Source organism: Podarcis filfolensis (genome assembly GCF_964270895.1).
Source record: "Podarcis filfolensis genome assembly, chromosome: 13".
NCBI classification, from domain to species: Eukaryota; Metazoa; Chordata; class Lepidosauria; order Squamata; family Lacertidae; genus Podarcis; species Podarcis filfolensis.
In genome coordinates, this window is record NC_139615.1 from 42,566,934 (window position 1) to 42,593,496 (window position 26,563).

The window sequence follows — 26,563 nt, forward strand, 5'->3', positions numbered from 1 at the left end:
CTGGGGAACAAAGAACGTCGTCATTGTGTGAATGTCACTTATTTTCTGTTTCCACAAATATCCCCGGTCTGTTATGCAAACATTCATTCATACAAACATAAAAGGGACTCTGCTTCATGAATTGCATCCTAAGAAACATCGTTTTTGTGTGTGTCAGTCTGCTGCCAGGGAAGAAAGCACAGTCTACTCTACTTGCCTCTAGATCTTTGCTCCTAGTTCTGCCATCAAAGCTTTATAGAATCACAGAGTAGTAGAGATGGAAGGGACCCCAGGAATCTCAGCTAAAGCATCCATGACAGGTGGCTATCCAACCTCTGGTGAAAAACCTCCAAGGAAGGAGAGTCCACAACCTCCCAAGGGAGACCGCCCCACTGTGGAACAGCTCTGACTGTCACAAAGTTCTTCCTGAATTTTAGTCAGAATATCCTTCCTTGTAACTTGAAGCCATTGGTTTGGGTGCTACCCTCCAGAGCAGGAGAAAACAAGGTTGTTCCCTCTTTCTTCCATGCCTTTGAATATTGAATAAAAGACAACGGTAAGGACTGTCCCCTTGTTTCTGCTTCTGGCAGCCTGCCGTGGGAGCTGAGTCCTCTAGCTGCCTGAAATATACCGATGTAATCGCAATGTCTGACATAAGGATGGAGCTATGTAGCGTCATTGGCTGGCTTCACGGTTTTTCAGTATCGTGGTTTTTGACGTGGCAATATATCGCGAATCGTGATGGGGGAGGTGCTGTGCAAAAATCACAATGTGGGGGAAATCGTGAAGCCAGCCAACACCTCTCTCGATTCCTGCAAGCCCCTGTTAACTCTGCCAGCGCAGCTCTCCCCTGCCTCATCATCACAAGAGCAGGCACCGGCAAAAATCACGATGTGGGGGAAACCGTGAAGTCAGCTTATGGCTCTACAGTGGTACCTCAGGTTAAGTACTTAATTCGTTCCAGAGGTCTGTTCTTAACCTGAAACTGTTCTTAACCTGAGGTACCACTTTAGCTAATGGGGCCTCCCGCTGCCGCCGCACGATTTCTGTTCTCATCCTGAAGCAAAGTTCTTAACCCGAGGTACTATTTCTGGGTTAGCGGAGTCTGTAACCTGAAGTGTATGTAACCTGAGGTACCACTGTACTGATGTAGTTCCATCGTTATTTCAAACATCGTGATATAGCGGTATATCACAATATTTAGCTGACGATAGGGGCGCAGGTGGCGCTGTGGGTTAAACCACAGAACCTAGGGCTTGCCGATCAGAAGGTCAGTGGTTCAAATCCCAATGATGGGGTGAGCTCCCATTGCTCGGTCCCTGCTCCTGCCAACCTAGCAGTTTGAAAGCACGTCAGAGTGCAAGTAGATAAACAGGTACCGCTCTGGCGGGAAGGTAAACGGCGTTTCTGTGCGCTGCTCTGGTTCGCCAGAAGCGGCTTAGTCATGCTGGCCACATGACCTGGAAGCTGTACGCCGGCTCCGTCGGCCAATAAAGCAAGATGAGCACTGCAACCCCAGAGTCGGTCACGACTGGACCTAATGGTCAGGGGTCCCTTTACCTTTACCTTATATTGTGAAGTTGAAAACCAGCCATCACCCAGCCCTACTGTTCCCCTTTATGTAGTTTCATCATTATTTCAAACATCGTGATATATTGGTATATCACAATATTTAGCTATCATATCTCCTGCTCCTCCATGGAGGAGACTCTTGACAGTCCCATGGAGTGCAAGAAGATCAAACCTATCCATTCTGAAGGAAATCAGCCCTGGAAAAGACCCTGATGTTGGGAAAGATGGAGGGCACAAGGAGAAGAGGACGACAGAGGACAAGATGGTTGGACACTGTTCTCGAAGCTACCAGCATGAGTTTGACGAAACTGCGGGAGGCAGTGGAAGACAGGAGTGCCTGGCGTGCTCTGGTCCATGGGGTCACGAAGAGTCGGACACGACTAAACAACTAAACAACAACAACAACAACAATAATATCTCCTCTCGGTCTCCTCCCCTCCCCCAGCTAAACATACCCAGCTCCTTCAACCGTTCCTCATAAGGTTTGGTTTCCAGACCCTTGATCATCTTTGGTGGTCCTCCTCTGCACATGTCCCAGCTTGTCAACATCCTTCTTCAAGGGACTGTTTTCAGAGGAAGCACTGTGAGGGCAGAGAGACTGTTTGCCATCAAGGGACGGTTGGTTTACCTGTGCTGCCCCACCTCCAGCCAGAGGAAGTTGCTGCCTGGGGGTATCATTCATACACATATTTTAATGAGATGAATACAGTGGTACCTCAGGTTAAGTACTTAATTTGTTCCGGAGGTCTGTTCTTAACCTGAAACTGTTCTTAACCTGAAGCACCACTTTAGCTAATGGGGCCTCCCGCTGCTGCCGCGCCGCCGGAGCACGATTTCTGTCCTCATCCTGAAGCAAAATTCTTAACCTGAGGTACTATTTCTGGGTTAGTGGAGTCCGTAACCTGAAGCATCTGTAAACCGAGGTACCACTGTAGTGTGAAAGGTTATGAGTCATGGGCAGTGTTTTTATTCTAGAAAAAAAGAGATGCCGGTTCTCACCATTAAGTTGTTACAGTAAGTGCCACATTTTTAACCAGTGCTTTTCTTTTAGGGGAAAAAAAATATGTCGGTACTGTGTACCATTGAGTACCCCAGAGAGAAAGAAAAAACACTGGTCATGGGATGGATAGAGAGTTTGCAAACAAAAAAGTGCTTAGCTTATTTTTCTGGCTGATGTTTTAATGCCGTTAATATCGTTGAATAGATTATATAATTGTGATGTTTAGCTTATTTTTTGCTTAAAGGTTGTAATTGTTTCACTGAGGATTTGTTAATTACTCTATATGGCTTATGATGCATATTATTATTAATTATTATTTATTGAATTTATATACCGCCCTATACCCGGAGGTCTCGGAACGGTTCACATAAAAAGATCACAGTATCTAAAATAAAAATAAAAGCATACAACAGCAGCAAGAATACTCATCGCAAAGTATTGGAAGACACAAGATCTACCCACCGTGGAAGAATGGCAGATGAAAGTTATAGACTATATGGGACTGGCAGAAATGACCGGCAGAATCCGAGACCAGGGAAAAGAGACGGCGGAAGAAGATTGGAAGAAATTTAAGGACTATCTTAAGAAATACTGTAAAATTATTGAAGGCTAGAACGATGTTGATTCAGAAATTAAGTGGTTAAAAGCTGTAATGATTATGTGATTAAGAAAAGAAAGGTTAAAAATTATATAGAAATTAGGGGAAGGATTTGCTGAATTGACTTAATTAGAGAATGGAATACAGAAAGGGGAGGTATGAGGAGGTCGGGAAAGTAAGTTTTATGAATATAAGGGATTGAAATTATACTTGTTTTGTATGTGTTCTGTTTGGTTTGTATGTATTTTTATTGTTCTTGTTTTTTTGTTCTGTTTTTTCTATTTTATATAAATTCCTAAAACCTTAATAAATATATTATAAAAAAAATTAAAAGCAAAAGCTCAGTAATATCCCCTACAAAAGAGCCGCATTTTAAAAGTGTATGGGATGTTGATCAGGTCAACCAAAGGCCTGGTTGATGATGAAAGAGGCTCCGCACAGCATTAGGGCAGGTGCGAGGTCCCTCGCGCGCCCGGCCCTCCCAGCCGCGCTCGTGCGGCCCTCGGCCGCTTCCGGCCGCTCCCCAGTGAGGCTGCGCGCTGGCGCTGGCATGCCGAATGGCTGAGGCGCCTGGCGCTGCTGCTGCTGCTGCTGCTGCTCCTTCCCGCGACGGCAGACGGGCAGCTCCGAGCCGGGCGGGGGAAAGCGGACCCACTCCCTGCTGCTGCCGCCGCTGCTGTCCCCGGAGCCACTCAGCGCCATGGTCTCCTGGATCATCTCCAGGCTAGTGGTGTGAGTAGCCCGCGCGGGGGTGTCTCCCGCCGCGCGCCCTGCGCTTTTGGGGAACCCCCCAGCCTTTTTGCAAGCGTGGTGGGCCATAGGATTGCATGGGGTTGTGGGTCTCCGTCTCTCGTGCGCAACGCAGCTTTCCACCCAACGCGCCCCGGGCTAAGAATATCTGCCCATCTAATTATAGCCTTTCCTTCACAGGCTGCCGCCGGTGCCTGGGTTTTTTTTCCCTTTTCTTTCTTGCGCTCAGCAGCAGGAGATCGGCGTGGGTTTGGGGTTGTTGTTTTTTTTAATACAGCAAAGGGAAGATGTGCTTTTTGGGTTATTTAAAAAAAACACACCCCACAAAATCCTATATTGGATTGGCGCTGCCCGGTGGGGGTAAAGCCAGGACGGATGCACGCGAAAGCGGGGTTGCTTTTTGCAGCGTTTCCCCTCTGCAAATAGGGACAAAAATCGAATATTGGGAAGGGCGGCAGGGAAATTGACGCTTTGTTGCTGGCAATGCCTATTTCTGTGGGGTGGGGGCTCGCTAGAGGGCGCTGTCTGGAGCCATCCCATGGGAGGTGGGAGCAGAGAGAGAGAGGGGTCCTAATTTATTTTTTGGTTAAGCGCTGTTTACCTTACATGATTAAAATGGGTGGGGGGAAGCATCTGTGGGGTTCCCCTCTCTTTGAAACCAAAACAAAAGAAAAACCCATAGCCTTTCTGGAAAAGCCTTTCTGGAAAAGTGGAGGATTCTCCTGCTTCAACATAGGCGTCAATGGTGATCTTCACATGTCATGGGGTGTCCAGGCATGCCGTACAGGAATCCCTTAGAAATTCTCCCCAGGAAGCAAACAATGGAGTCTGTTTCCATGACCATTTGCATCCAGAAAGGGAAGGGAATCAGCCTACAACATGTGCCCGCAACATGAAGCTGGTTATTCTCATAGATGCTGCTTTTGTGAAAGCTTGCCAAAGTTAGGAGAGCAACAGAATGAACCCGAATGTGGATTTTCCTTGGGCTTCCTCTTCTAGGATGCTGAACGCAGTTTGTTGTTGGAGACCCAGTGCCACCTTTGTCTGGAGAGATGTGCTAGGATAACGCCCGGTTCATCCACCTGGCTTCTGTCTCTGCCCACCAGTCTGAAAGATGGGAAGAGGGTGGGATTGATTTTTGAGTTTCCTCTCTGTCAAGAGCCTTTTGATGGCGGATAATGGCAAGGGTTGTAAGAGCAGAAGCCGGCAAGTTATATGACCCTGATCAATCTGCAGCTGTCATTTTCTGTGGTTGAGCTTGCACTTTGCTAGGGTGAACCATGTTAAATATCAGATGGGTATTTTGCAAACAAGATAAGTCTTTTGCTGATCTTTTTTAAAAATAAGATGGCACTTTAAGGTTTTGTTCTGAAAAGCTGTGTTTTCTCCACATAATTTACATAGTATTTCCAAGTGTGTGATTGGCATAGTATTTCTAAACTCATGTTTAAAGATGCTGTTCCACTCTTCTGTGTTTTTGGCATAATTTCGAATATAGTCTCCCATTTGACTTTTAAACTCAGGCTCATTTTTAAACGTCTAGTATTAATCTGTTTACAGTATTTGCCTCCTCCCATTTTGTGAAGCTTTGTTGAAATAGTGCCGATTGGTGTGTAGTTCTGGGAAACAAAGGCAGCCCAAGGAACGGTCGTATTATGAGTGAGGTCATACATCACACAGTTTGAAAGGCGTGGGGTGGGGTGAGGAAGAGAACAGCATAAGTGCACCTACAGTTCTTTGTTGCACATGGTCCCAAGCAGCAAAAGTATGATGCGACATCAGGATTTGGAGGAATAAAACACAAAGTTGCTTGATGGTGCATAATAGCCCTCATTAAATACTACAAAGACTGAGGAAACGATTTCTTACAGTACAGACCACCCCTAGATTCCCTTTCTGAATGGGCTAGGTTGTATGTTAATGGGGTGTGAAGGCAGTCTTCAGGTCATACAAATTTGGGTTAGGGTTTAAATGGAATTGTTCCAAAATATAAGCATTTGCTCGAAGTAGCCTCCAAAGCCTGCTCCCCATTACCCCATTGCAATGAACATATGGCTAATTCAGAGCATGGCCATTTGAAGCAAATGTGGAAAGTTGCAAGGGAGGAATGCACAAGAATGCTAAAAGTTTAAAGTGCTGGTTGAGTCCCAGCCAGGGTCTGTTGGCTCTGAAGTTGGGAATATTCTTAAAGCGTCAGTTGGAAGAAATGCAAAAATCAAAGGAAACTGTAGAATTATAGAATTGTAGACCTGAGGGTCATCTCGTCCAATCCCCCTGTAATGCAGGAATCTCAGCTAAAGCATATCTGAGTTGCCCCACAAGAAAAAACCAAACTCTTAAACAGACAATCAGCATAACTAGCATCAGAGAACAGGCATCTACCATTTCTGGTTGTCAGGAGTCCAGGTTCCCAGCTTGATAACACAGTAAGTGTAGGTAATTAAAAAGGAGGATTTATTGCAAAAACAAACAGATAGCTCCGGACAGCTCTAACAAAGCCTCCGGCATCATCACTCAAGATGACCCTTCTGAAGATTTCTTCTGGTGTTGACAGAAGATACTGAACTTATGACTCTTACGTCTCTTGTTTTGCTTCCTGTCTAGTAGCCCTCCCATTTGCCAACTCTTTGGACTTATTGGTTTAGCTCCAACCTCTTCCTGTTCTGAACATGCTATCTGTGTGTTTGTTTGCGCCTGTTTGAGCTTCCGGCAAGCTTTGACCGTATTCTACTCTGCTCTCAGCTACTGCCTTATTAGCCTGCCCTTCAAGGTCAGGAAGAGCCGAAGTCTGCAGCTGCCGGCTCTCCCCTGCCTGTCTAACACCTAAGCCTCTCTGTTCTTGGCTGCCTTCTGCAGTTGGCTGCAAACCTTTGCTAGGAGCTGGCTCATTCCTGACACTGATTGACCTGGTGACGTAGCCATGGTGGGACCTGGGTAGTCCTGGCCTTTGAGAAACTTGTATTTCAGGTCTATCCCTCTGCTGCTTCTCAATGGCTAAACCTGTGGTCCATATGTTGGCAGACCTGGCATCAGGACAACATCTTCCCACTCACTGCTGAAACCTTCAGCTATTTCCCAGGCTCCCTTCGCCTTCTCCATCCCTTAATTCATTGCACTGCTGCTATAGTCAGCTTCACAGCTCTGTCTCCACTGCAGTTCCCATAAAAACGAAACCCCAAAGTGCCAGGTTAACAATGCCAGACTACGCTTCAGGATTGGCATACACTGTCTCCTACCCATCTTCAGCAAAAACAACACTGGGTTACTTTTCTGGGCTGGCGTAACACTCCTTCTCTCAGCCACAGTCTTGCTCTCTGCGACATGGGTATAGTAGCAGTGGACTTTTATCTGCATTGGCATTAACAGAGCAATTTATAAAATATTTATCAAGTCAAAAGGAAATCACATTTTTGGGGGGTAGGAAATAAGGCCTTAGCTGGAAAGAACACGAGTTCTTGACTTTGCTGCTACTTTTTTGTTTGGAGTCGACACACTGCTCCCTGTCATAGCTACAATAAAACATTGACTTGTTTTCTACGGAGCAGCTATCACTTCTCTAGTAGGGAAGACCAGCAGAATACAGTGGTACCTTGGTTTACAAACTTAATCCATTCTGGATGTCAGTTCTTAAACCAAAACCGTTCTTAAACTGAGGTGTGGTTTCCCTAATGAGGCCTCCCGCTGCGGGTGCCCTTCAACCGTTCGGATTCCGTTCTTAGACCGAGGTAAAGTTCTCAAACCAAGACACTATTTCCGGTTTTGCGGAGTTTGTAAACCAAATCGTTCGTAAACAGGACTGTTCTTAAACTGAGGTACCAATGTATGCTTAAAAGCAAAGCAAGGGTCTATATCGGGCTTTCCTCTTCAGCCTTCCCTAATTGGCTAGATCTGCTTTCCTAAATCTTAGTCATTGCTATGGCTTCATTCATTGGCTAAAAACACGGAAAGGTGGACGCAGGCTGGTTTCTTGCAAAACGAACAAGGGGGGAAAGTACCTGGACATTTTGCCTCAGATCTCAGGTTATGCAAATGCTAAAAGCTTAACTATTTTTTTAAATAAAAAAATGGGAATCTGGGGAATCACAGTTCATCTGATGGAGCAGAGCAACTGTGTCCCCCCCACCCCCCCATGGACATTCACAATGACCACAGAATCCCCATCCTTGCTCTGTACAGAAAATTAGGAGACAAGCAAGGTACTGTAACTGGAAGGAACAGGAATTTGGCAACGCAGGATGGACACAAAGCTGAACAACTACATTGGGAGCTAGGAGCAACAATGGCCAAAATCAGATAAATTGGAAGTGTTGTTATTATTTATGTAATAATAATAATCATCATAATAATAATATTTATATTCTGCCCTCCCCGGCCACCCTTCATTTGAGGATCACAGGGCAGTTTACAATATAAAAACACAAAAATGCATAGCATAGTAACAAACAAAAACAATATTACATCCCCACCCACGGTAGGAGTGTTGTTATGAGTCCTGATCTTTGGCTATGGGCACCATAAGGGACGCGGGTGGCGCTGTGGGTTAAACCACAGAGCCTAGGGCTTGCCGATCAGAAGGTCGGCGGTTCGAATCCCCGTGACGGGGTGAGCTCCCGTTGTTCAGTCCCTGCTCCTGCCAACCTAGCAGTTCGAAAGCACATCAAAGTGCAAGTAGATAAATAGGTACCGCTCCGGCGGGTAGGTAAACGGCGTTTCCGTGTGTTGCTCTGGTTCGCCAGAAGTGGCTTAGTCATGCTGGCCACATGACCCGGAAACTGTTTGCGGACAAATGCCGGCTCCCTCGGCCTCTAGAGCGAGATGAGTGCACAACCCCAGAGTCGGTCACGACTGGACCTAATGGTCAGGTCCCTTTACCATATTTCCTGTCTTCGCTCCTTTTTCTTTTTTCTTTTTTTTTTAAACCTAACAAAACAGCTGGACTTGCTGCAACGTGTATTGCCAGGGAGCCCTCCAGTCATCATCTGAATTTGTGAAGAGGCCTCATTCTGTATCAATGAATAGAATAAGCAAATTTTGTACAAATTTGAATCGTGGGCCATATAGATCCTTTAAATATCTATCAGCAGCCCTGGGCCAAAGTAGGAAGTTCTGAAGGGAGGAAAGACCATGTATGCCACCCACCAGTTGATTTTGGGAGCGTCTGTTCCAGCCTCCCCCAACCTGGCGGCCTCCAGATGGTTTGGTCGGAGTTGTAGTCCAAAAGGGCAGCCGGCGAGGGAAGGCTGATGTAGCCCCATTCAACCTACCTAAAACTATCCAGACCCTTGGGGGGGGGGGAGCTTTACAGGTTTTAGGAGTGAGGCTATACGTAGCCAACCTTTCCGAGTTAGTGGACACACTTGGAATTTTCATTATGGTTGCCATTAATTTGATTTGAACTGATTTTATAATGAATTGATTTTAGAATGCTGTATTATTTTACTGTTGTTAGCCACTCTGAGCCCGGCTTTGGCTGGGGAGGGTGGGATATAAATAAAATTTTATTATTATTATTTTATTAAGTGGCGTGGGCGCCGGTCACAAAATGGCTGCTATGGAAGTGTGGCATCACACAAAATGGCTGCCTCATCTAAAAGCGGACAAGAGAGAGCCGCAAGACAGTGTAGGCATATTCTCAGAAAAGGAGCAAAAAGGCACCTATTGGTGCCCTTACTCGGAGAGATATACTCTTTTTTCAGAAAGGGAGGGGGGGTCCAGTCCTGGAATCCAATGTCATGTGAACCTGTTTAAGGGAATGTGTCAATGCGAGGCAGTGTCAACCATTGCACATGGTGGCTTTTTGAGGGGAAGTTCATTGAGACTACTTGCAGGTGTCATAGGAGGTTGTTGTTGTTTAGTCGTGTCCGACTCTTCGTGACCCCATGGACCAGAGCACTCCAGGCACTCCTGTCTTCCACTGCCTCCCGCAATTTGGTCAAACTCATGCTGGTAGCTTTGAGAACACTATCCAACCATCTCGTCCTCTGTCATCCCCTTCTCCTTGTGCCATCCATCTTTCCCAACATCAAGTACTTTTCCAAGGAGTCTTCTCTTCTCATGAGGTGGCCAAAGTCTTGGAGTCTCAGCTTCAGGATCTGTCCTTCCAGTGAGCACTCAGGCCTGATTTCCTTAAGAATGGATAGGTTTGATCTTCTTGCAGTCCATGGGACTCTCAAGAGTCTCCTCCAGCACCATAATTCAAAAGCATCAATTCTTTGGCGATCAGCCTTCTTTATGGTCCAGCTCTCACTTCCATACATCACTACTGGGAAAACCATAGCTTTAACTATATGGACCTTTGTTGGCAAGGTGATGTCTCTGCTTTTTAAGATGCTGTCTAGGTTTGTCATTGCTTTTCTCCCAAGAAGCAGGCGTCTTTTAATTTCGTGGAGGTACATAGGAGGTACTGGTGAGCGTACTGGGGCCCTCAGACACCATACTGGCAACCTCTGCTCTGTGTTCACTGGGAAGAATGATGGTCTCCTAACAGGAGCCTCCTTTAAGGCGATGAAAGGCAATCACATAGACTGTGTAATGTGCACCACAGTGAGCCCCTCCCCACTCCGATTTTCCATTAGTTCCAGCACAATCATTTTTGCACTTAATCACGTTCCTCTATATCTGCTTTCTGCAAATGAAAGCTAGCTTTTCAAATCTCTATCCTTGTCTGGGTTCCGCTGCATCGTTGGTCTATTCAAATATTGTGGAGACGCCGTAAGGAAATGTAGGGCAATCTGAGCCCCGTTCAGTTAAACTGCCTCTGTCTTTCTTTGTGTGATTTAATTTTTAATGTGTTCCATGTGCTCTGAGGTCTGGTCTTAACCTACACGGATTTCTGGTCTCTTCCATCCTGTAGCTGCACCCTTAATAAAACAGATCAGCTGACTGATGAACGGGAAACTGATTTCGGAACTATGGCTAAAAATTTGTGTTTGCTTTGTTAGAAGTCTTTGTTCTAGCTTTCTGAGGACTGCAGATTGCTTGTGGAGCTTATGGCAATTGCTATCCTTTTCACTGAGCGATGGATTACGTTAGGTTTCCCTGAAGCATTTTTAGATTGGAAGTTGATAAGACAAGGCAGTCCCCATCATGCCATATTATGTTGACACAGCACATTCCAGCACCACGTAATAGTAAATTTAATCAAACCTACCCTCTTATGTCAAGCTGCTGTAGATAATTTCACTCGCAGCAGTGGCATTGCTTTTAATTCTAACAGATTATGTTCATTACATTACTACCCTAATATAGATGTTAAAAGGATACAAATTTCTTCCATTTCAACCAAAGGCTTTGATTGATCTTGGATCTGAGTTTCCATATCATTCGAGAACCAGATGATAGGAACTGGGAAGGGTAGGGGTATCATCTTTTGTCCCTTTTGGGAATTTCCTCATTCTTCATACACGCTTGTCAAAATCCTAGTCTTTTGTCAATTTAATTGCTCAGTGATGGATGGGAGGACCAGAAGGTGGAAGGAGAAAGGGGTGGCGCTTTGTTCTGTATTCTCAGCTTTGCCGCACGCTCAACAAACTTCTCCTGTCTGCTTCCCTCCCCAACTCAACAGCTGCATCAATGATGGGAATGGGTTGGGGCAAAGACATCTCCTTGTTTGGGCGAAGTGAAATACCTGAAACATTTGCCCTCACAACGTTGGCATTGCGTTCAGGAAGGACTGACTGTCTGACCTTCCAGTTGAACTATTGGAAATGCTGTGGTTCCTTATTCTCCCAAACCCAGGATAGGGTTGGGACTAAAGGTAAAGGGACCCCTGACCATTAGGTCCAGTCGTGGCCGACTCTGGGGTTGCGGCGCTCATCTCGCTTTATTGGCCGAGGGAGCCGGCGTACAGCTTCCGGGTCATGTGGCCAGCGTGACTAAGCCACTTCTGGTGAACCAGAACAGTGCACGGAAACGCCGTTTACCTTCCCGCCGGAGCGGTACCTATTTATCTACTTGCACTTTGACGTGCTTTCGAACTGCTAGGTTGGCAGGAGCAGGGACTGAGCAACGGGAGCTCACCCCGTCACGGGGATTCAAACCGCCAACCTTCTGATCGGCAAGTCCTAGGCTCTGTGGTTTAACCCACAGCGCCACCCGCATCCCGTGGGTCGGGACTAATGCGTCTCACATAAATGTCTTCCTTGCCAACGAAGATCATGGAACGAAAGTATATTAAATTGGGAACAGGCCGTAGCTTCGTGGTAGAGCCCATGACTTGCATGCAGAAGCTCCTAGGTTAAACCCCTGGCTTCTCCAGCTAGGAAAAGGAATATTCCCTGCCTGAAACTATGGGATGGCCACTGCCAGTCAGTTGACAGTACTGAGCCAGGTAGGCCGATGGTATAAGCCTGCTTTCCATCTCTTTGTAGGTTTCGGTTTCTTGCACTGACTTCAAAAGCCCCGAGGGTGACAGAGCAAAAATGTTGATGGGGGTGGTTTGTGTGTCTATGTATTATTTATTTATAATCTAGTTAATCTGAGGGACAGGGGAGAGGGGAAGAAGGGATGGGACCGCCCATCATTTATGCAGCTCCGTACCCATCTGCTCTGCACGGACAATCTGTATCCCCTGCCATCGCTCCTGTCCTTGCTGCCATCCATCACTGAAGTCATCGCTGTGGCTGGGGCAAGGGAATGCTGGGAATTAGCTTTATAAATATTGCATAGCCTGAGCTCTGTAGCACTAATATAGCTTTCTGAGGAAGGTTTCAGGAGAGTGTGCCTCTTCATGCCCTCCTGAAATCCTTTTGCTCCCCTTCCCTTCCCCCTGGTAATAAAGTCCTCACATTTGGATCCGACCGTCAGCTGCAAGCAAGAATCCTTCAGTGTTATGTAGCACAACTGGAGTGGGTGGTGTTGGTTCAGGAGGGGAGGAAGGAAAAGAAGGTCTCTCCCCCCCCCCCTTTGGAACACCAAATGTCCTGCAAATCCACGTCAGGGCAAAGTGTTTTGGTTGGCCAAGTGATGGCAGCTCCCTAATGTAGATTTCTTAAAATTTATTTTGGGCCAACCTTTTCTTTTCGTGTCACTGTTCCCTGGAAAGGTGGAATACCTTCACCCATTATCAACTTTTCCTCACTTGGAGATTATTTTCAGAAAACCTGCGCCTGTACTTGCCCATGAGACCTAATTACTGTATTTTCCGCTCTATAGGACGCACCAGATCATAGGAGGGGGAGAACAGGGGGGGGGAATTCTCCCCCTCTCTGCTCAGCGCCCCTTCAGTGAAGCAGCAGGAGAAACGGAGCCCCTTGCATTTCTCCTCCCGCTTTGCTGAAGGGGCGCTGCGCAGAGAGGGAAAACTGTGCAGCACCTTTCCAGCGAAGCGAAGCCTGGAGAGCAAGAGGGATCGGTGTGCACCGACCCCTCTCGCTCTCCAGGCTTCAGGCGGCTTCAGCGAAAGCAACGCGAAGCCTCCGGAGCATGGGGGGAGCTCTCCCTCTGCGTTTTGGAGGCTTCGCGTTGCTATCGCTGAAGCCAAGGAGCCTGCATTCGCTCCATAAGACGCACACACATTTCCCCTTAATTTTTGAAGGGGGAAAGGTGCGTCTTATAGAGCGAAAAATACGGTTTGGGTACCTTTTCAGTGGTAGCCCCACGCCTGAGGAAGTCAGTTCCCAAAAGGGGTTCTTCTGACCTCTTGTTGCAAGCCTTTAAATTTTTTTTTTTTTTTTGCGCCTTCTGTTGGGACTTACAGATCTTGACGGATTCCTGAATGTTGTGGGGCATCTCCCCTTGGGAAGAGCAAATGATGTTGAGGATCTTGTCTCGTTACAAAATGGTGAGATGCAGAGGGTTCTTGATCACTCCTGAGTGCCCTCTCTGATGCCAAGGGGGCCTGCAATCCAAATTGTGTCCATGGGAACTGTGGGTGTTGAATCAGGTTGTGTGACTGCCAAGAGTGTCGGTGGTATAGATCTCACTCCAAGGCTGGTTAGAGGCCATAATTGTGCCTAACATATGGTAATAAGGGCAGTGAATAAGTCCTCCTTTGCCAACCACTGAGGCCAAGTATTGGTCCAACATAACTTTTGTAGTTTGTCCAGAAATTGGTCTCACCGGCTGATAGGAGGTGAGTTGAGGCCTGCTGTCATTGCCTGGTCCACCATTTTAAGGATAGGGTTGCTCCGCTCTGTGGTGATTTTGATATTATTGTGACCCTCCCAGCTGTAGTTACAATGCTGCATCTCACCTGACAGAAAGAAATATTACCCTTCCATGCTGTGGATAATAAGAGCATCCGTTTTTGTCTTCTCTTTACCTTTGAATAGAATTTCAGCTGTGCAATTGACATTTATATGCTGACTGAGAAGCTTTATTTTGTGTGTGTGTGTCACCCTAAGAAATCTCACCCAAAGTACCATCTGTAGGGAGAACATCATGCTCAGCAATGATCTCTGTGTTCTGAGAGAGCCATGGGTTAGATTTTATATATATATATATATAAGTGGCTATTGTGTAGGCGAGGAAGAAGCAGGGTTGTTTTAAAAACACAGCTACGTTTCCTAAGTTTTCATTCATCCCCAAGGAAAATTTTTTTGTACACAACAGTGGCCACTGAACGTGCTTATTGCGACAAATTGGAAAAATGACAAACTCCCTACCAGAGTTGAATGGTTATCCAAATTGACAGAATATTAGGAATTAGCCTCTCTTTCGGAAAGAATCGGAGACAAGCCCAGACAGGAGTTCATTCTAGATGTTCAAAAATTATTTGAAAAGCAGTTGTAATCTAAATACGGTAGTTGCCTTTGAATGATTTCTGTCAATAATACATATGATGGAATATGATATCGAAATAGAAAAGAACATTTTTACAAAATAGTCATGATAAATTAAAGCAAGATGTTTAATATAAAGGAAAATACGGAGAGGATGGGAAGTCATAGGTTTGTGTAGAAAGCACATAGTTGAAGCTGTATATATTTTTTGTGATATCTTTATTGGACTGACTGAAATGAAGATGATTATGTGTTGTATAATTATATATGGGAAATGAATAATAAAGCATCTAAAATTAAAAAAAAGTTTTCATTCAGAAAAATAAGGAATGTGGGGAGGGGAGAGGTTGCTTTCCATCAGAATAAGCCAGCAGGCTTGAGTCGCTAACTGCTGCAAGTGAAATACCGTATTTTTTGCTCTATAAGACTCACTTTTGCCCTCCTAAAAAGTAAGGGGAAATGTGCGTGCGTCTTATGGAGCGAATGCAGGCTGCGCAGCTATCCCAGAAGCCAGAACAGCAAGAGGGATTGCTGCTTTCACTGCGCAGCGCTCCCTCTTGCTGTTCTGGCTTCTGGGATTCAGAATATTTTTTTTCTTGTTTTCCTCCTCCAAAAACTAGGTGTGTCTTGTGGTCTGGTGCGTCTTATAGAGCGTAAAATACGGTAACCAGAATGACTGAGAAATGTATTCTTGGCAGCTCCACAAGTTTTTTTTAGTGGAGCATTAGAGGGATCATCATAACAATTGGGGATCATAACATAACAAACAATACTGCCTTCCAATGTTTGTATGAGCGGTCTTCTTCCCAGGTGGCAGATGTCTCTCTGTGCCATGCACAAAACAATATCTGTTGCCTCGGGGTTGCTTTGGGGCTCTGCACCCATCTCCCTAAGAAGCAGATCCTAGTCCATGTGCAAGATCGTGCATGCTAGATTTTATTCACTAAAACATTCCCTTTTGCCAGTGAAGCAGAAGAACTGTCTGTTACTTTACCTTTTCGCTGTGCAAGGCCCATGCAACCTTGCTCCGAAGTCCTATGCTAATTAAGGCTTACTCCAAAGTAAATGCGCACAGGATTGCAGCTTTAACCTCTCTTCCCCTCCAGAGTGATTACATTACTCTAATTTCAGTGCTGCAGAGATAGCTTAGGAAAGAGAGTGAATATTTATGTAAAGGGGAAGGAGCTTAATTGATTGCTTATGATCTCATCTTAGTGATGCTGCTTTTGTTAAAAGCGTTACTGGAAACTGCAAGGAAGGAAGAAATTGTCTGTAATTTTCTGCTACCCAGAAAAGCCGTAGAAACACCAGGTAGATGTACATTTTAGCACCAGCGGGGGAGATCTACAATGGTGTCTTTTTGTGTAAGTTCACAAACATTTGTCCTGGGGGTAGCTTTTCTGGTGTTCGCCATTGTTTTTCCTTCAAACTAGTAATGCGTGATGACTTCCCTTACTGGAAAGGTATAGTGGGGAGCGTTCATATCACGAAATGAAATGATAAATTATAGCCTTTGTAGAAAGTTCTCAAAATGGTATGAGCACGGCAGGGAAGAGGGTGTTTTGGGACCAGCAGAGAGGGTCAGGAACACTAAATCAGTAGGTAACTGTGACCAGTGTTTTCCTAAGAATGGGTGTGTGTGAATGTTCTTCACGTAAGAGCTAAGGAAGTGAGCCCTCTTGCCCCGGGTCAGGACTGGGGAACCTCAGGGCCAAATTTGGCCCTCCAAGCCTCTCTGGGGACTCACTCCACACCACACCCTCCCTGAGAAAGTTGGCCTGACTGGAATATGTCCCTGAACTCTGACAATGACTCTTGGTTGTCTGGATGAAGCAGTAAAGCTGGCGGTCCTTGCTGTCCCCACTTTTTCCTTGGGGGCCCACCCACCACTGGCGTGTTCCCCATAGCTCTGTTGTGAGTAGGGGAACGTGGGCCCAGGGTGTATGTCTGTCCTGTTTCCCGGACTACTCTAAGATAAATTCCAATATTGCACACAGTCCCAAGGGCAACACTAGAGAGGAGTCGAACAGTCCAATGGTCCAATACAGTACAAGGAGATACAGTGGTACCTTGGTTCTCAAACGGCTTGGTACTCAAACAACTTGGAACCCAAACACTGCAAACCCGAAAGCAAGTGTTCCGGTTTGCAAACTTTTTTCAGAAGCTGAACATGCTCCGTTTTGAGTGTTACACTTCCGATTTGAGTGTTACGCTGAGGTCTGTCTGTTTTTGCTATTTATTTTGCATTTTTGTTTTTGCGGCTTTTTTGTTTTGTTTTTGTGACTTTGTGGAACCCAGTTCAGCTACTGATTGATTGATTGTGTGACTACAGTACATTGTTTATTGCTCTCATTTTATGGATCAATGGTCTTATTAGATAGTAAAATTCATGTTAAATGGCTGTTTTAGGGGTTGTTTTTAAAAGTCTGGAACGGATTAATCCATTTTGCATTACTTTCTATGGGAAAGTGCACCTTGGTTTTGGAATGCTTTGGTTTTGGAACAGACTTCTAGAATGGATTACGTTTGAGACCCAAAGTACCACTGTAAGTTCAAAGTCAAACCGTAAGGCCAGGTTCCCATCTATGAAGAAGATCTAAGACTGGAATCCTGAGGTTACTCCTACATGGAGTAATTTAAACTAGATACTTTAAGTATTGCAGATTACTAGTGTTCTCGAAGAGAACTTGTGTGTTCTGTGTAGACTCTTCTTTCCACATCTTATGACTCTGCTGAAAGCATTTTATACAGAATTGGTAGCAAATTTAATAACAACTGTGAAATTTAATATCGAAAGGATGCAGAAACCAGTTGATGTTTTCACAATTAACCGTTTGTTCAGTAAGTCTTGGGAAGCTCTGCACACGAACAGGATAGCTATGTTATGAAAGCTACAAGTGATGTAAATAAATCTGTTGAGGAAATATGGAAGCAATTTTAAAAGAAGTTTTGCAATAGAATATATGGGGAGTAAAGATATATCTGATACAAATCACAAATTATCAGTGCAAAAAGGCTTTTCAAAAGTGCATTGTCAGTCCTGAGTACATAGTTTCTAGACTTCAGTTTTTCACAGTTATCGTTAGTGGATAACACCCAGACACTCAGAAATGCATTATGGATGCAGGGGTAAACAAAGCAAATTCTTTTTTTTTTTTAAGGACATGTTACCACCCTCCAATGTCAACAGTATTCTTAATATTCCCAGGGGTTGTGAATGCAACAACTTAATTTTGTATCTTGTGTGTGTTTCATTTCAATTTTCATGCAATTGTATTGCCTTCTCTTTGTTTTTTGTTTCGGTATGTTGTTGAACTGTATGGTTTTGATTGAATAAATAAAAAGAAATATAAAAAAAGAAAAAGAAGAGAGCAGACAGGCAGCCAAGCCAAAGCTGTCTGTGTATATCACGCCTGCACTGTTTTGACCTACTGAGCTGTTAAAACCTCTTGATTTTGCTGCCAACCTTGGATAAGGAAAAGACAGCAGTTGTTATGCACCTGGTAGGACACATTGCTGCTGTAGGGCTGCATTGACTGAATAACAAGTTGTGCAGGCCTGCTATTGATTAAACGTACTCTGAAGGATGCCACACACAAAAATGAATGCGGTGGCATATGGCTTCTTTAGCACAAGCTAAGCTCTATGGAAATAGTAATATTTGCTGCTGGAAGTGTGGAAAATGCTGGTTTAATAATAATAATTATTATTATTATTATTTAAACCCTGCCCAGCCACTCTGGGCGGCTCCCAACAGATTAAAAACAGAATAAAACATCAAATATTAAAAACTTCCCTAAACAGGGCTGCCTTCAGATGTCTTCTAAAAGTCAGGTAGTTGTTTATTTCCTTATCACAGGGGTCAGCAACCTTTTTAAGCAGGGGGCCGGTCCACTGTTCCTCAGACCTTGTGGGGGGCCAGACTATTTTGGGGGGGGGGGAATGAACGAATTCCTATGCCCCACAAATAACCCAGAGATGCGTTTTAAATAAAAGCACATATTCTACTCATGTAAAAACACCAAGCAGGCCCCACAAATAACCCAGAGATGCATTTTAAGTAAAATGACACATTCTACTCTTGTAAAAACACGCTGATTCCCAGACCGTCTGTGGGCCGGATTTAGAAGGCGATTGGGCTGGATTCGGCCCCTGGGCCTTAGGTTGCCAACCCATGCCTTAGTATCTGATGGGAGGGTGTTCCACAGGGCGGGCGCCACCACCGAGAAGGCCCTCTGCCTGGTTCCCTGTAACCTCACTTCTCGCAGTGAGGGTACCGCCAGAAGGGAGAGCTGCTGGACTGTCGGGTTAAGTGGATCAGTGGAATTGTCTGACCCGAATAAGGCGACTTTGAATGTATTTCCCAGTTTGCTTCCAGTTGTGGTCTCTGTTGCTAATGTGAACACAACAACAGTGATAAATATAGTAGCAATGATAATGCACCCTGAGACATTTTGATTATAAGTGAGATTCATTTTGCTTAAATGTTGACTCTCTTGAAAGTTATGCCTAGGGTCCTTGGAACAAAAAGCAGAAACTGACGAGGACCCTCGAACCCCGTGGTTTCCAGTGTGGGGCAATTTGATTTTTAAGGGGGGCAATTCGAGAATGAGTTATTAACAGTTAATGGCCTTTTAGGCTTCCTCCACATGAATAGGAGTTCACTTTTTGAATACAGCGGTACCTCAGGATAAGTACTTAATTCGTTCCGAAGGTCCGTTCTTAACCTGAAACTGTTCTTAACCTGAGGTACCACTTTAGCTAATGGGGCCTCCTGCTGCCGCCGCGCCACCGGAGCACGATTTCTGTTCTTATCCTGAAGCAAAGTTCTTAACCTGAAGCACTATTTCTGGGTTAGCGGAGTCTGTAACCTGAAGCATATGTAACCTGAGGTACCACTGTAATAAGAATTGTATTTCATGGGGGGGTGGGATCAGGATTTAGAGATGCTTAGGTGGGGCATGGCCAAAAAAGGAAAGGAGTTGCCTGGTTAAAAACAAAGAATGTTTACTAGTCTCCTGAAGACTGAAGATACAAACTCAACATCCTTTGGAAATTCTGTTCACAAAATGCTTTTTTTTTTAACCCTTCATCTTATTTAACTTTCAGGTTTTCTTTTTTTTTTTTAATGCTTTTTATTGAGTTTTCTTTAACATACACAAACAAAACAAATACTCTAAAATTCAACAATCATATGTCTACTTATTTTCTAAACACTCTGTTGTGCACAGACTTCCCTCCCTCCCTTCAACAGGCTTTCATATTGAATTTCCTCTTTTTTCGCAGGTTTTTAGTAGCATCCTATACACATAAAAAACAATAATTTTAATCCTACTACAGTCTTTAAGCTTCTATGGTTATTACCTATATACTCAACAAATTTACTCCATTTTTGAACTTTGTTTCCTCTTGGTTACGGATCCTGTGGGTCAGTTTTGCTAATTCTACATATTCAACCATTTTTGTCTGCCACTCCATTAGTGTTGGTATTTCCTGAGTTGTCCATTTTGGGGTTACTAAGATTCTGGCGGCAGTCGTAGCATACATAAATAGTCTCTGATCTGCTTTTCTTATTTCATCTCCTATCTCCTAGGAAGGAACTTTCAGGTTTTCTGAATGACTGAAATGCAAATCTTGTTGTCAGGATTCTCTCCTACCTTTTTTGATCTTATATTTGGATTTATATTCCTATTATAATTTTTACGACACGTTCTCATTTTGTATTTTTATGTTGTGAACCACCCTGTGATCTTTGGATGAAAGGTGGCATACAATTTTAATTAATTGATCATAATAATAGTAGTAGTGAAAGAGAGTTGCTGTTTCCTTCAGAGAAAGCTAAACATCGTTAATTTATGTGTGACTATTGCTTCCCTGGGACATTTAAAAAAGCTTGGGTGACGAAGAAGATGAGTCTTGTTTCAGATTTGCTAGAGGCAGCCCTTTCCAGCAAAGAGGCTCTTCATCAGCTTACTTTTAACCATATGTGAATTCTGGGGAAGGGTAATTCAATTCTCTGCGCCTCATAAAAGGCGTTGGGATGGGTGGAAGCTAAGACGAGAAGCTTAGCTCTCAGCTGGACTGGGAAGAACGGGGTGGGCTAAGGTCATTTCAGTGTCTATAACCTCTGAATGGACAATCTCACCTGTTCGCCAGTGTCCAGCAACTGATGTCCAGTCACTCAAGTCAGAATGATGCAGAGACTCCTTCTAAAAGACAGGTCTTGCTTCAAGACAGCCGTGGCTACTTAAATTAGAAACAGGTTTCCCTTTCAGCTCTAGATGTCTGAGCTTCTAGGGGCTAGGTGTCTAAAGCAGCTAAAGATTGTGAAAAGTAAAGGCAGATTTCTTAATTATTTTTAGAAAAAAGAAATAAAATTCAATAGGGGTAACTTTTCATGTAGAACAACTGCTTTAGAGTATTGGTTTTATTTGCAATAAATATACATCCCACCCCTTATTTATCATCACATCTTCTCTGAACTTCTTCCAGAGATTTTTATTGTGACTGCCATGAGGACTTATTGCATTTTTTTTAATGCTGTAATTAATTACGTGACACAGCTTTCTCCCATGTCCACATTGCTTTACAAACCATTTCATGTTAGTTTTCTTTTACATTCTGTTAGGGTTGCAAGCTGATTTATGAAATATTAGTCACCATAATGTTAGTCAAATGATTGATCTATTTATATTTGCAAATATTCACACATTCACTAAACAGGTAATCTCTCCCCTCTTTAAATAGCTCACATGTGCATATCTTGGAACATCGTTCACTCACACAGACATATACACACACTCATATTTTAAAGCAAAAACTTAATCTGAATATTCACATTCCAAAGCTAAAGCAAAAGATCAAAGGACAAAAACTCGGTTTTTGTAAGGTTAGCATCCTGTTTCAGTGCTTTTTGAACACTACTGTTCTCTGTTGCTGATTTTATTCTGATCTTGTTTTGATTTCATTTAAAATGTGAGTGGGACAGGAAAGAGTGTGTGGCTTTGAGATTTGTGGGGAGGAGATTATTTTATTTTATTTTATTTTTGACATTCTCATTTAGTGTGCTGTATGTTTATTGGAGGAGTCTCCACTGCACATACATTCCAAAAGCAACTACTTCTGCTACGAACTTAAGAATGGTATCAAAGAAACCATATCTTCCCCTGCCCTATACAAACTCGCCCAAGTTCTGAGATATCCAGGGGAGACCTTCTCTCAGTTCTGTCGCCTTCACAGGCACGTCTGGTGAAAATGTGGGAGAGGGCCTTCTCAGTGGCTGCTCCCTGGCTTTGAAACTTGTTATGTACTAAGCTTGGATCCTAGAACAATAGGCAAGTAGGATCCTAGAATGCAACAACTGATTGGCTTGCAGGAAAAGACCAATCAGGCTCCAGGAGGGAAGCAGAATCAGCCAATCAGACGGGACTCATTGTGTAAATAATGTATATAAAAGCCTGAGTTTGGGGGAGCAATTAAATCATTGTTTTACAATCTGCAATAAAGAGCATGAAATCACTACAGGACTCCGAGTATATTTTGAAACTCCTTTCCTAGAGGAGCTAGACCAAGGCTCGGCAACGTTTTTTGAGGCCGGGCCAATTCACTCCCCGGCAGACATCTCAGTGGGCAGGAGCATGCGTGCCCATGCGCGCCCATGCATGCGCTCAAGCTATTTCCAGCACTTTTCTGGGTCGGAAGAGCGCTGGAAATAGCGTGTGCGCATGCGCACGGGTGATCCTCCATCCCAGAAGTGCACCGGAAATAGCATATACACATATGTACAGGTGCGTGCGCACACGCTATTTCAGGCGCACTTCTGCGATGCAGGAGTGCCCGTGCGCATGCACACATGCTATTTCCAGCACTCTTCCAACCCGGTAGTCGGTCCCCTCAGCAAGAAAAAAAATGGCGCCCCGAAAAGAAAATCACAGAATTACCACGCCGATCCACGGAACGGCTGTGGGCCCGTTCCAGGAAGCTCATGGGCCTTAGGTTGCTGAACTCCGAGCTAGACTAACTCCCTTCTTGTTGTCCTTTCGTTCCGGCAGGATTCTGGGAACTGACTGCTTTTAAGAAAATAACTCTTTAACAGTGTGCGGTACAGTGGAAACTTGGTTCCCGAACTGAATCCATTCCGGGAGTCCATTCCGGAGTCTGTTCAATTCCCGAAACAGTCCGAGAACCAAGAGCAGCAGCTTCTTGCAGTCAATACTGGAACAATTACTTCCGGTTTTCGTTCGTTCGGGAGCCGGAACGTTTGGCTCCCAAGGCGTTCAGGAGCCAAGATTTCACCGTACCATTTCTAAAATTATTATTATTATCTGCATTTTAGCAGATACGGCTTTCTACACTGTTTTGATACCATAGATGGATTAATTACTTCTTAACAATAATCTTGTATACATGGTTAGCTGTGTGCGTCTTATCTGTATTTGTTTCAATTTTTGTGTGCCGTATTGAATCCCAGTTTTAGGGGAGAGGTGAGATACAAACAAACAAATTTAAATGGTACTGGTAATAGGAAACAGGGACTCATAGCTTGGCTGCAGCTAGCACATGCCCCCCAGAACACAAACTGAAATATTGCAGCAGCATTTGTTTAGATGAGAAGTTTACAGCTTCTCTGTACTGGTTTTGGGGAAGCACAATTTTGTTTTGCCAGGAACCTATGAAGAATTTGTTATCCCAGCAGTGCTGTAAACTTAGGAGGCTCTCAGAAGCTCAACTACCAGGAGGTTCTACCATCATGGCAACCAGGGAAGCAAAGCTCAGATGTGTTGCGGTGTCATTAGGAAAGCCATGAAACATTTCTTTTATAGAATTTACTCGGTTTAGTAGGCCGGTTTCCACCACAATGGCTATGCAGTCCAGAATTAACTACAGTGGTACCTCGGGTTACACATGCTTCAGGTTACATACACTTCAGGTTACAGACTCCGCTAACCCAGAAATTTTACCTCAGGTTAAGAACTTTGCTTCAGGATGAGAACAGAAAAAGTGCTTTGGCGGCGCAGTAGCAGCAGGAGGCCCCATTAGCTAAAGTGGTGCTTCAGGTTAAGAACAGTTTCAGGTTAAGAACGGACCTCCGGAACGAATTAAGTACTTAACCCGAGGTACCACTGTATAAGCGAATTAAGCTAAAGTGTAGAGTCCCAGTCACATTCAAAACCATGTTATGACACAATTATTTAGAATTTCTCAATGTGGAAAGAGTGCTGGCATTGACCATGGCTTTTTTCTTTTCTTTTTGTTAACTATATTTTTGCTAACTATATTTTGGTTGAACTTTCCTCATGAGATTGCAGGGCAGTAGCCTTGCTTGTTCTTAGGTTGGCACAGGTAAAATAACATTGTGTATTATTGCTGGAGAGTTTGTGAGAATGGTGGTTTTTAAGAACATAGAATCATAGAATCATAGAGTTGGAAGAGTCCACAAGGGCCATCGAGTCCAACCCCCTGCCAAGCAGGAAACACCATCAGAGCACTCCTGACATATGGTTGTCAAGCCTCTGCTTAAAGACCTCCAAAGAAGGAGACTCCACAACACTCCTTGGCAGCAAATTCCACTGTCGAACAGCTCTTACTGTCAGGAAGTTCTTCCTAATGTTTAGGTGGAATCTTCTTTCTTGTAGTTTGGATCCATTGCTCCGTGTCCGCTTCTCTGGAGCAGCAGAAAACAACCTTTCTCCCTCCTCTATGTGACATCCTTTTATATATTTGAACATGGCTATCATATCACCCCTTAACCTCCTCTTCTCCAGGCTAAACATGCCCAGCTCCCTTAGCCGTTGCTCATAAGGCATCGTTTCCAGGCCTTTGACCATTTTGGTTGCCCTCCTCTGGACACGTTCCAGTTTGTCAGTGTCCTTCTTGAACTGTGGTGCCCAGAACTGGACACAGTACTCCAGGTGAGGTCTGACCAGAGCAGAATACAGTGGCACTATTACTTCCCTTGATCTAGATGCTATACTCCTATTGATGCAGCCCAGAATTGCATTGGCTTTTTTAGCTGCCGCGTCACACTGTTGGCTCATGTCAAGTTTGTGGTCAACCAAGACTCCTAGATCCTTTTCACATGTACTGCTCTCAAGCCAGGTGTCACCCGTCTTGTATTTGTGCCTCTCATTTTTTTTGCCCAAGTGCAATACTTTACATTTCTCCCTGTTAAAATTCATCTTGTTTGTTTTGGCCCAGTTCTCTAATCTGTCAAGGTCGTTTTGAAGTGTGATCCTGTCCTCTGGGGTGTTAGCCACCCCTCCCAGTTTGGTGCCATCTGCAACAGGAATTGTTCTGCTAAAGCTTATCGTTTCAGATTATTGGGTTTCTCCTCAACAAATCCTTTTGCATACATTGTGCTTCTGTATTTTGGTTAAGACCCCTTTGGATACTTTCTGCGTGAAAGTGCTAAGGGAAAAGGGACTGGTGTTCCTCTTAGCACAGCATCGCAGATTCTTCCACAAACAGGGAGTGGACTTGTATGAATGCCTATTCAGTGTGTTTCAGAAATGTTCCAGTAATTTGTTTAAAGCAAAATGTAATTAAATAGGGAATAATTTAATAATTGAAGAATGTTTAATTAGATGACCAATGCATATTAGCAGGCACTCTACATTGGTGTTGTGAGCCATAGTAGTAATCGACATCCCTGTTCAAGAAGGAGACAATCTCAGCATTAAGCTTGCAGCTAGAGCTGTGGTGTAGCTCTTTCACATTTGATAAAGCTCTTTGAGGAGGCACAAAACTGAAAAATTATGTTTACAGCTTCTCTTTATTCTCCTTTGGCCTATTTTTAATTGTTTCCCTTACAATGTGATCCCAGGCAATCGGGGATAGTGTAAATGTGTTGACATAATGGGGCCGCATAACCATTCAGATACGTCTATGAGACAACATCACAGAGTACAAAACCTTCACCTTGCCATCCCTCAGAATGGAAGAGGGAATGAATGCCAGTTGCTGTGACACTTTTGGGTCTTGCCGTACTGTATTTGCGGTTTAGCATCCAACAGAACAAGAGGGAGCATTGGCCTAGTTGCTTTAACAGTGGGGCCATGTTCATCCTCTCCCAGATCACACAGTCTGTTGTGACCCCGCCAAAAGTGACTTGGACACTGACACATAGCGAGTGGGCCAAGCTAGGTTGTGAAAGCCATTGATGCGGATTGCAGAGGTGCTGCACCCAGGCCCCGATGCCAGGCTTGAACCTTCCAGTCAGATTCCCCTGAGAGGCCAACACCTTCACCGCCAAAGAGTTCACCCCAGGCCCTGCTCACCAAAGCAGGCAATGCCCTTTGCGGGAAATAGGAGATGGAGTGGTAGGCTCCAGGTGACAAGACTACCCCTTTCCATCCTCAGGAAGGAGAGGAACATAGGAGGGATAATATAAGCTCTCAGTTGAGTGGGTCTCCATGGAACAAGTTGTCTGCTTGCTGTGAACTGTCCACGGTACTGAAGAACCTGTCTCTGGTTGACATTGTTTGCCTAGTACAGTGGTACCTCTGGATGCGAACGGGATCCGTTCCGGAGCCCCGTTCGCATCCTGAAGCGAACGCAACCTGTGTCTGCGGGTCGTGATTTGACGCTTCTGCGCATGCGTGTGACGTCATTTTGAGCGTCTGCGCATGTGCGAGTGGTGAAACCCAGAAGTAACACGTCCCGTTACTTCCGGTTCGCCGTGGAGCGCAACCCGAAAACGCTCAACCTGAAGCATATTTAACCCGAGGTATGACTGTAGTTCATGGGTAGGCAAACTAAGGCCCGGGGGCCGGATGCGGCCCAATCGCCTTCTAAAGCCGGCCCACGGACGGTCCGGGAATCAGCATGTTTTTACATGAGTGGAATGTGTGCTTTTATTTAAAATGCATCTCTGGATTATTTGTGGGGCCTGCCTGGTGTTTTTACATGAGTAGAATATTTGTGGGGTATAGGAATTCATTCATT

The 26,563-nt window shown here is 44.6% G+C and overlaps 1 protein-coding gene across 7 annotated transcripts in view; it reads left to right on the plus strand.

The window, feature by feature from the left end:
• The first annotated feature begins 3,642 nt into the window (after positions 1-3,642).
• REEP1 (receptor accessory protein 1) overlaps positions 3,643-26,563 on the plus strand; it is a 68,341-nt gene continuing 45,420 nt past the window's right edge. For 2 of the 7 annotated variants that reach the window (XM_083583493.1, XM_083583498.1), the window contains exon 1: positions 3,643-3,881. In XM_083583493.1, coding sequence (XP_083439619.1) covers positions 3,850-3,881 — 32 coding nt within the window. In that variant the 5' untranslated portion in view covers positions 3,643-3,849. The remainder of the gene's footprint in view (positions 3,882-26,563) is intronic. The other 5 variants (XR_014541057.1, XM_083583494.1, XM_083583495.1 and 2 more) reach the window with 3 other exon arrangements.